We start from the raw sequence: 9,911 nt of genomic DNA on the forward strand, positions 1-9,911 counted from the left end.
TTTATTTTAATGACATTAAAACTCTAGGAGCCAAATTCTGTAGATTTAGTTTCTAGAAGTCTTGAGCATCCTTCTCGATCTCTTCTTGTATTTCAAGGGAACTATTTTCACGGTTTTGATTATAAAATTTTATACAATAAATATTCGTTATTCGCAATGAGTGAGATATGTATAATGACTGGAATTAGTAATTTTTTGTTCTTACCGCGCCAATTTTAAATACATGAAAGAAAGAGAAAAATTTATATCTTTGAGATTTAAGGCTTCCACTGCCGTGCACGGTACACCTGCCTAGCATGGTACATTCTACTCAGACACAAGGCCCACCCCCGCCCCTTCCTCGTTCTAAACTAGCACAAATGGTACTTTTCCCTCCCCCCCTCTTTCTCTATCTAACCTAACATGGTATTATATAGATGCATGTGTGTGTCTGTGTGACAGTATTCCTCTTCCGTATTTCACCAGTGCACTACCAAGAGCCCTTTATTTCTGAAGCTCTCACAGCCTTGCATTTCAAAGTTAAATATTTGATCAAACATTTTCAGAACAAAATGCATGTTTGCTAAGGATTTAACTTCTAGAAGCTAATATCAAATTAATCCTGGGAATTTGGATTTGATAGTTTTCCCTTCTGCATTATTTCGAGAGTCTTGTATTTGTATTAAGTTTTCCAATGACCAATTTTTTTGTTACCAGAATTCAAAATCTTGACTCCATTGGTGCAATAGTTTTTGAAAGAAATTAGTTTTTATTTTGTGTGTGCGCGCGTGTTTCATTTGGCAGTTTTTAGTTGCTTTTGCGATTGCAGCAACAATTTGCATTGTCCAATTGGAAATGGAGAGCGGTGATATACATAGAGCCGGAAATGGTCGCCAATTAGGCAGTTCTTTGAGATGGATGAACAATGGTATGGAAGTTTTTTCGAGGTCTTCACGCGGAGAAGATGAAGAAGTTGCTCTTAAATGGGCAGCACTTGAGAAGCTTCCCACTTACAACCGTTTGAGGAAAGGTATACTCACTATGCCGGGTGGTGAAGCTAGTGAAATTGATATACCAAATCTTGGCTTCCAAGAAAGAAAGGAATTGATTGAGAGGTTCCTGAAAGGCAACGATGAGGACAACGAGAGGTTCTTGCTGAAGCTTAAGAATCGAATCGATAGGTAATAAGATCCTCCTTATCCCATTTTTTATTATTATTCTTTTATATACAGTTAAGATATGAAAAGAATAATTCTATATAGGTTCAAGAACATTGATAAGTCAACAAGAGAAAAGGTATTCAGATTTCAGTTTAGTGCAGGATTCTGAAGGCCTAACTTACAATGAAATTCAGGTGATGGATTCTTTAGTGGTGGTAAATAAAGCCGTGTGAGAGGCAAGAACCGATTGTCACTTGACATAATAGTTTCGATTTATATGGGAGGTTTATGCCTCTAGTCTTTTTTTTGGTGTTTTGGCTCTGATAGCAGTTTCCATGCAGTCTGCCACTTCCCATCTGACCATGTGGATGTCGAAGAAAGATAGTTGTAAAATTGTTACATACCGTCCTTAACACGGACATAATTTTTCTACATACATTATTGCTTAAGTTTTTGTATTGAATGTTGATTTGTTAGCATTTAGCAAGTTTCTTAATAATCAAACAAGGGAAATGTGTACTTAAATGTTTTAGTTGAACTTTTTTTATGGGTTGTTTCTGAATACTTTTCAGGGTTGGAATTGTTCTTCCAACAATTGAAGTTCGATTTGAGCAGTTAAATATAGAAGCGGAAACTTATGTAGGCAGCAGAGCTTTGCCTACACTCTATAACTTCTGTGTTAACATTATCGAGGTAACATAGATGCAGAAGTTGGTATTTTTTGTTGATGGACTTTTCCGCGATATTATTCTCACAGTTTAATTACTTTGTCCATTGATCTTGAAGGGCATCTTGATTGGTCTCCGTATTCTTTCAAGTAGAAAGACTCATCTGTCGATCCTCCACAATGTTAGCGGAATCATAAAGCCTAGCAGGTGAGCAAAGGGAATTACTTTGCACTTGTTTTACTTGCTCACCACTAAAAGGAGAAGAAAAGGATATTTTGGGCTCCCAGATTTCATTTGTTTTGGATGCATTTTGTAGGATGACATTGCTATTGGGTCCTCCAAGTTCTGGTAAGACCACGCTCTTGTTGGCTTTGGCAGGAAAGCTGGATCCGGACCTAAAGGTGAAAAGGAATCTCACTTTAAGCTCTAAATTTTCTCTAATTGGTGTCCAGAAATTTATTCACATAACTAATTTGAAAAGAAAATTTTTCGCTTCAGCTTTCCGGAAGGGTGAGTTATAATGGGCATGGAATGAATGAATTTGTACCCCAAAGAACTGCTGCCTACATCGGTCAACATGACCTTCATATTGGAGAAATGACTGTAAGGGAAACCTTGGCCTTTTCTGCAAGATGCCAAGGGGTCGGAACACGTTATGGTTAGTTCATTTCGTGGAACTACTTTCTTTTCCTTCCATACTGTTTTTACGGTACATTCAAACGGGTTTGTATATATGTAAAAGAAATGAATCGTTTTCAATTATTTGGCCAACTATAGATATGCTCTCAGAATTGTCCAGAAGAGAGAAAGAAGCTAATATCAAGCCTGATCCAGTCATTGATGTCTTCATGAAGGTGAGAAATGAAGCTACAGTACACTGTTGAACACAAAAGCACGCATGCACGCACGCATGCATCTGCATGCACACGCGCAGAGTCTATATCATGGAGTCTTCTGGCAGATATCATACCATGGAATTTTTACTGTAACTGATAGTTAAAAAAAAATTGACAATGATAATAATAGGCGGAAATAGTTCTTAAGTACTTCATATTATCTAACTGAATGAGATTTATTTACTTTTTTCGAATTAAGAGTACTTGCTTGCTTCATGTGGTTCCAATTATTGGCTTCCAATGTTGTAGGCAATATCAACAGAAGGGCAGGAGGTGAACGTCGTGACAGATTACATTCTAAAGGTAAACAACGCTGAGAAGTTTACCTTTGATCATAAGAGTCCTTTCAAAAATCCCTAAACAATTTTCTTAAATCAGTTATATCTAAGTCCTTTTCTTTTAAAAGATTCTGGGACTGGAAGTCTGTGCTGATACCATAGTAGGGGATGAAATGTTAAGAGGCATCTCTGGAGGACAAAAAAAGCGTGTCACAACAGGTAGAGAAATTCAAAAACTAATGTATAATGCATCATCGAATTGTTCTTCTCTGCATACATTTTTAAGATCTTAAAAAATCCTTTGACAGGTGAGATGCTTGTTGGACCTGCGAGGGCATTGTTCATGGACGAGATATCTACTGGTTTGGACAGCTCGACGACATTTCAAATTGTGAATTCAATCAAGCAATGCATTCACATTCTTAATGGAACGGCAGTCATCTCACTCCTACAGCCAGCACCAGAGACTTACGATCTTTTTGATGATATTATCCTCCTCTCGGATGGGCAGATTGTGTACCAGGGTCCCCGCGAACATGTGCTTGAATTTTTTGAATCTATGGGGTTCAAATGTCCTGAGAGGAAAGCCATTGCTGACTTCCTACAAGAGGTAGCTAGCTGTAAATTATCCTTTGTTATTCTCACCTACTAATTATCATAGAACAATGGAATTGTATACTTCATCAAATTTTCCATAGGTGACATCAAGGAAAGACCAGGAGCAGTATTGGGTACGGAAAGATGAACCCTACAGTTTCATAACAGTTAGGGAATTTTCGGTGGCATTTCAATCATTCCTTGTGGGACAGAAACTTGGAGATGAATTGTCCATTCCATTCGACAAGAGCAGAAACCACCCGGCAGCTTTGACAATCAAAGAGTATGGTCTTAAAAAAGGAGAACTGTTGAAAGCTTGCTTCTCAAGAGAATATTTGCTCATAAAGAGGAATTCCTTTGTCTACGTCTTCAGGCTGACTCAAGTAGGTTTTAATATATATATACATATTATAGTTCTTGATTTAGTATTTTAGAAAGAACTCTTTATTAATTAGTTAAAATTCTGTTTGCTGCTTCTAGTTGATAGTTATGGCTCTGATCACCATGACAATCTTCCTACGAACAAAGATGCCCCGTGATTCAGTAGATGATGGAGGAGTTTATATGGGTGCTTTGTTCTTCTCAGTGGTCATGGTGATGTTTAATGGGATGGCAGAGCTTTCGATGACCATTATGAAGCTTCCCGTCGTTTATAAGCAAAGAGACCTCCTATTCTTCCCTGCATGGGCATTTGCTCTTCCAACATGGATTCTCAAGATCCCTATAGCATTTATAGAAGTAGGAGTTTGGGTGTTCATGACCTACTATGTGATTGGATTTGATCCAAATTTTGATCGGTAAACAAGTTAAAAATCAGAACTAACTTGTTTGTCCTTCTGCATGCATTCCGATCCCTGATGCTTGGTTTTGTTTGCACATGCTGCAGGTTTTTCAGGCAATATGTACTGCTGTTACTTGTTAATCAGATGGCTTCTGCATTATTCCGTTTTCTTGCAGCAGCGTGTAGGAACTTGATTGTTGCTAACACCTTAGGGTCATTTGCATTGCTCATACTTTTCACACTGGGTGGCTTCGTGCTTTCGAGAGGTAAACCAATATATTAACATAACATTTATGCATACGGGAGAGACAGTATTTATTCTTTTGTTGCAGCGTATATGATGCTTTAATTCCTTAATGTCACAGATGATATTAAAAAATGGTGGATTTGGGGTTACTGGATTTCACCTATGATGTATGCTCAGAATGCAATATCAGTTAACGAACTACTCGGGAAAAGTTGGAGACATGTACTTCCTTCAAAATCATCTTGCATTTGTACCTCTCCAAGATAATTCATATATTTTGTGTTTGTTTCTTTAAACGTATCTGATATCTGCATTTACTTTCCAATAAAAGGGGCTCCCAAACTCAACAGTAGCTCTGGGAGTTGCAGCTTTGAAGTCCCACGGAGTCTTTCCACACGAATATTGGTACTGGATAGGTGTTGGGGCAATGGCTGGATTTGCATTACTATTCAACATTTTTTACATTGTCGCTCTCACGTACCTAAACCGTGGGTATCTTTACCTTATCCGTCCATTTAAACATTTGACGAATTAAGATTATTATTCACGTGGGAAACAATTGCCATGCAGCACTTGGGAAACCTCAGGCTGTTAAATCTGAAGATTCACAAAGCAATGAAAACGATGGAAGAACAGAAAGAACAAGTCAGTTACCACGCAGCCAAAATAGCTCAAGTCAACAAACCAAGACAGGTGCTAATTCTCATCCATAATGTGCATACCTCTAACGCTTGTGTGTTTGTGTACTTCTTGCTCTTGGATGAACATCAAAATCTTAATTGGCATGCAGAGAGTAGGAATCAAGAAGCTATTTGTAACAACAGAAGAGGGATGGTTCTTCCATTTGAACCTTATTCCATCACTTTTGATGAAATTATATACTCAGTTGACATGCCACAGGTAACTTCAAACCGAATGAAGTGTTTTAGATCATTTTGTTAGGTTACTTTTTCCGGTGTAGTTTTGTCAAATTACTTCAAGAGAATAGTTATGCCAAACGAAGTCTGAACTAACATGAAATGATCTGAACTAAAAGGAAATGAAGACCCAAGGTGTCGTAGAGGACAAATTAGTGCTTCTGAACGGGGTGAGTGGTGCTTTCAGGCCAGGTGTTTTAACAGCTTTGATGGGTGTAAGCGGTGCTGGAAAAACCACTCTCATGGATGTATTGGCGGGTAGGAAGACTGGCGGATATATTGAAGGAGACGTCAAAATTTCTGGCTACCCAAAGAAGCAAGAAACATTTGCTCGGATTTCTGGATATTGTGAACAAAATGACATCCACTCCCCTCATGTGACTGTCCATGAGTCTTTGCTCTACTCAGCATGGCTTCGTTTGCCATCAGAAGTTAAGGCTGAAACCAGAAAGGTTAGTGTGATAATATATAAATCTAAAACCAGAATATGTTTCAGGGTTTATGATTAGTGTTACAAAACAAGAAAATTGGGTGTGATCGTGAACAATCCAAACAACCCTTACATTTTCTGTCAAGCCGTTTAACCTTTTTAACAAAAAAAAAAAAAAGTCTTTTAGAGCCATTTGGTATTCTATCCAAAAACTTTGATTGTTTTTAAAATTAATTTTCAAATAACAACACTTAAAAACAATTTTCTTTTAAATCTCAAAATTTCAAAAATCTGTTTGGTTGAGTTTTTAAAAATTATTTTTTTTAGTTTGAATTCAAACTACCTTGAGCAAAAATTGGAGGAGAGAGAGAGAATTGGGAAAGAGGAGAGAAGAAATTGTTGATGAGGAGAGAGAAAGACAAGTAGAGGGCAAGGTGGTGAGGGAGAGAGCAAAAAATTACGGTGAGGAGGAGTGAGAAGAAAGAGAGGGTGATGAGACAAAGGTTGAGGAGAGAGAGAGAGAGAGAGAGAAGACGGGGTGTGACGTGGGAAGAGAGGAAAGAGAGCTTTGAGAGAGAAAAAAAGCAAGGGTTAGGAGAGAGAAAAAAAAGATGTTGAGAAGAAAGTAAAAAAAACTCTAAAAACTCACTTTTAGTGTTTTTAAGAAATAGCCTATGTTTTTAGGCTAGTTTTGAATCCAATTTTTAAAAAAAGTCCTACCAAACAAGAATTCAACGCCTAAACTCAAAAAGTGTTTTTCAATTAAAAAAGTTGAACTCAAGTAGGATACCAAACAAGCCCTAAGTTTTCTTTCTTCTTTTCCCTATGGAAAAATATATATATATAACTGGTTGTGATAACGTTGATTTCTAATAGTGAATTAATTGCAGTTGTTCATTGAGGAAGTGATGGAACTTATAGAACTGAAGCCATTGAGGCAAGTGCTAGTTGGGCTGCCTGGCGTGAATGGTCTCTCAACTGAGCAGCGCAAACGGCTAACCATTGCAGTTGAACTAGTAGCGAACCCCTCGATAATATTTATGGATGAGCCAACTTCAGGTTTAGATGCAAGAGCTGCTGCAATTGTCATGAGAACAGTTAGGAACACAGTGGACACTGGAAGAACAGTTGTTTGCACCATCCACCAGCCCAGCATTGACATATTTGAAGCTTTCGATGAGGTGATAATAATGTTTATTGATTGCAAGTCTAGTTTTTCTTTTCTCTCTGTCATATATTCGAGTATGTTAGAATAATAATGTGATTGCAGTTACTCCTACTGAAGCGAGGAGGACAAGAAATATATGTCGGGCCATTGGGTCGCCACTCTTGCCATCTAATCCAGTATTTTGAGGTAGGATATGTGATGGACGAACAAGTAGATGGTCCTATTTCCCTAATGCAACAATGAATGTTTTAAATTCTTCCTTCATTTCAATAACATGGGTTAATTGTACGTTAACACTCATTTATTTGAACGAAGGGAATTGAAGGAGTCAGTAAAATAAAAGACGGTTATAATCCAGCAACTTGGATGCTGGAAGCTACGACTTCAGCACAAGAATTATCTTTGGGGATTGATTTTGCCCAAGTTTACAAAAATTCAGAGCTATACAGGTTTGTTAATTGATATTTCACTCCTACATGGTATAATAGTGTACCACGGAAAAATATTGACATCCTTCCCATATGTTTATATATCTTTAATTAGTAGCTGAAATCATTGCTTGGCATAATATGGTTCAGGAGAAACAAGCAACTTATTAAAGAATTCAGCACACCAGCTCCTCCTTCAAAGGACCTCTATTTCCCCACTCGATACTCGCAACCATTTCTCGTACAGACCATTGCTTGCTTATGGAAACAACATTGGTCATATTGGCGCAACCCTTTATATAATGCAGTAAGATTGCTCTTCACAACTATCATAGCGTTGATGTTGGGGTCAATGTTCTGGAACCTCGGCTCCAAAACGTAAGTTAGAACAAGGAAACAAAGAAATGAGTTGGTGAAACTCATTAGCCTTTTCTTCTTTTTTTCTTTTTTTTTTTTCTCTATTTGTCCTGTATTCCGATTTGCTTTGTATTATTTGATGCAGAAGAAGGCAACAAGATTTGTTCAATGCGATGGGTTCTATGTATACTGCCGTTCTCTTCCTCGGGATACAAAATGCTACCTCAGTGCAGCCTATAGTGGCTATTGAAAGAACAGTCTTCTATAGAGAAAAGGCAGCAGGGATGTATTCTGCTTTGCCATATGCATTTGCTCAGGTCTCTCTCTCTCTCTCTCTCTCTCTCTCTCTCTCTCTCTCTCTCTCTCTCTCTAATTTCTACCTTGTTACAGGTTTTGATTGAGCTCCCATATATTTTACTACAAGCGGTTGTTTATGGTGTCATAACTTATGTGATGATCGGATTTGACATGACTTTTGTTAAATTCTTTTGGTACCTATTCTTCATGTACTTCACATTGTTGTACTTCACATTTTACGGCATGATGACTGTGGCTGTGACACCAAACCATCATGTTGCTGCGATTGTTTCCTCTGCATTTTATGCACTGTGGAACCTCTTTTCAGGCTTCATCATCCCACGGCCGGTAATTGTTGATTATTTTTATGAACTAGAAGAATTTTTCGCGATATATAACACGTTCTAATATTTCATTGTTTTCATTTTTCCACTTGGGTAACAGAGGATTCCCATATGGTGGAGATGGTATTACTGGGCGTGTCCGGTGGCTTGGACCTTGTATGGATTGATCGCATCACAGTTCGGAGATCTGAACGATATGCTCGATAATGGTCAAACTGTCGAACAATTTCTGAGAAGTTACTTTGGTTTCAGACATGACTTTGTGGGAGTTGTTGCAGTAGTGCATGTTGGGGTTACAGTGCTCTTTGGATTCATCTTTGCCTTCTCTATTAGGGCGTTTAATTTCCAAATGCGATAAATGTATCTTTGTATTATTCGCGAAGATAAATTTTAGATTACTAAAATAAACATATCAAGTCATTGTAATTCCTTTAATCACCGTTCCATAATTTGCGGTAAGATAGTGCTATCCGCACACCCATTTTTACTTTTCACACACCTCTTTTGATTTTTAGCTGTCAAATAAAATGAATTGAAGAAAATTAATAATAAAAAATAACAAAGGTATGTTAGAGGTAAAACTTCATGTCAATCAAATAATCTGCAAAACTTCACGCTTTGGTAGTGAACCCTAGAAATATAGAAATATTGTAATGCAAGAAATCGTGTCAATCAAATAATCTGCAAAACTTCATGCTTTGGTAAATACTTGTAACCAAAGAATTGCACTTTGTTAATTAAAAAAATAAGGTTAAAGAAAAATTTTAGTCGTACAAGAATGGGCTGAGTGCTAATATAAGATGTACAAACTGATAATATTGTTTATATTTTGAAGGTATACTAGCTATAAAGGCTTTTTAACCAAAATGATCATTGAAATTTGAAATCAGTAGAAGTGGTTCCTGAGATTGTTCACCATCAATCATTATGATCATTCCGTGCAAAATTATGTTAAATAAGGATCAAAATGACAAATATACCCTAAATTTATTGAACAATGGGCTAAAATGATTTAACAAAAATTAAATGTATTTTGGTCATTCTATTCTTATTTAATAGAGATTTTTCAAGGAATGACAAAAACGATTGATGGTGGACAAACTCAGGGACAAATTCTATTGATTTCAAATCTCAGTGAATAAAGTGAGGAGTTATGCAAATCTTAGAGACAATTTTAGCTAAAAAGTCAGCTATAAATCATATCTAAATTACCAGATTGATAATAACTTTCATCTTATTTATGAGTTCAGTGATGGTTCTAACCTGTGACCTCCAATGTAAATAAATTTCTATTGATGGAAATGGCAAAAATAAGTCCGAAGAGAACAACAAATTGTTGATGTGTAAATCGAAGAACTGATTTG

The 9,911-nt window shown here is 37.0% G+C and overlaps 1 protein-coding gene across 1 annotated transcript; it reads left to right on the plus strand.

Annotated features, from left to right (window-relative positions):
• The first annotated feature begins 411 nt into the window (after nucleotides 1-411).
• On the plus strand, nucleotides 412-9,041 carry LOC126582620 (pleiotropic drug resistance protein 1-like). The gene is made up of 24 exons (XM_050246779.1): nucleotides 412-1,160; nucleotides 1,712-1,832; nucleotides 1,926-2,014; nucleotides 2,124-2,208; nucleotides 2,306-2,465; nucleotides 2,585-2,661; nucleotides 2,953-3,006; nucleotides 3,110-3,200; nucleotides 3,290-3,591; nucleotides 3,680-3,961; nucleotides 4,059-4,375; nucleotides 4,465-4,625; nucleotides 4,725-4,828; nucleotides 4,938-5,094; nucleotides 5,177-5,299; nucleotides 5,397-5,506; nucleotides 5,643-5,975; nucleotides 6,844-7,134; nucleotides 7,224-7,307; nucleotides 7,437-7,570; nucleotides 7,700-7,927; nucleotides 8,052-8,223; nucleotides 8,297-8,551; nucleotides 8,648-9,041. Exons 1-24 carry the CDS (start codon nucleotides 835-837, stop codon nucleotides 8,903-8,905), a joined length of 4,314 nt encoding a protein of 1,437 aa, XP_050102736.1. The 5' UTR covers nucleotides 412-834; the 3' UTR covers nucleotides 8,906-9,041.
• The last annotated feature ends 870 nt before the right edge of the window (nucleotides 9,042-9,911 follow it).

Source organism: Malus sylvestris, chromosome 9, assembly GCF_916048215.2.
Source record: "Malus sylvestris chromosome 9, drMalSylv7.2, whole genome shotgun sequence".
Lineage (NCBI taxonomy): Eukaryota > Viridiplantae > Streptophyta > Magnoliopsida > Rosales > Rosaceae > Malus > Malus sylvestris.

Bases quoted from the DNA above. Each gene is read 5' to 3' on its own strand.
- LOC126582620 (XM_050246779.1), top strand. From the start codon at position 835: ATGGAGAGCGGTGATATACATAGAGCCGGAAATGGTCGCCAATTAGGC. The intron at 2,209-2,305 runs GTGAAAAGGAAT...TTTTCGCTTCAG, and splicing joins AGCTGGATCCGGACCTAAAG to CTTTCCGGAAGGGTGAGTTA. The intron at 4,626-4,724 runs GTAAACCAATAT...TTAATGTCACAG, and splicing joins TGGCTTCGTGCTTTCGAGAG to ATGATATTAAAAAATGGTGG.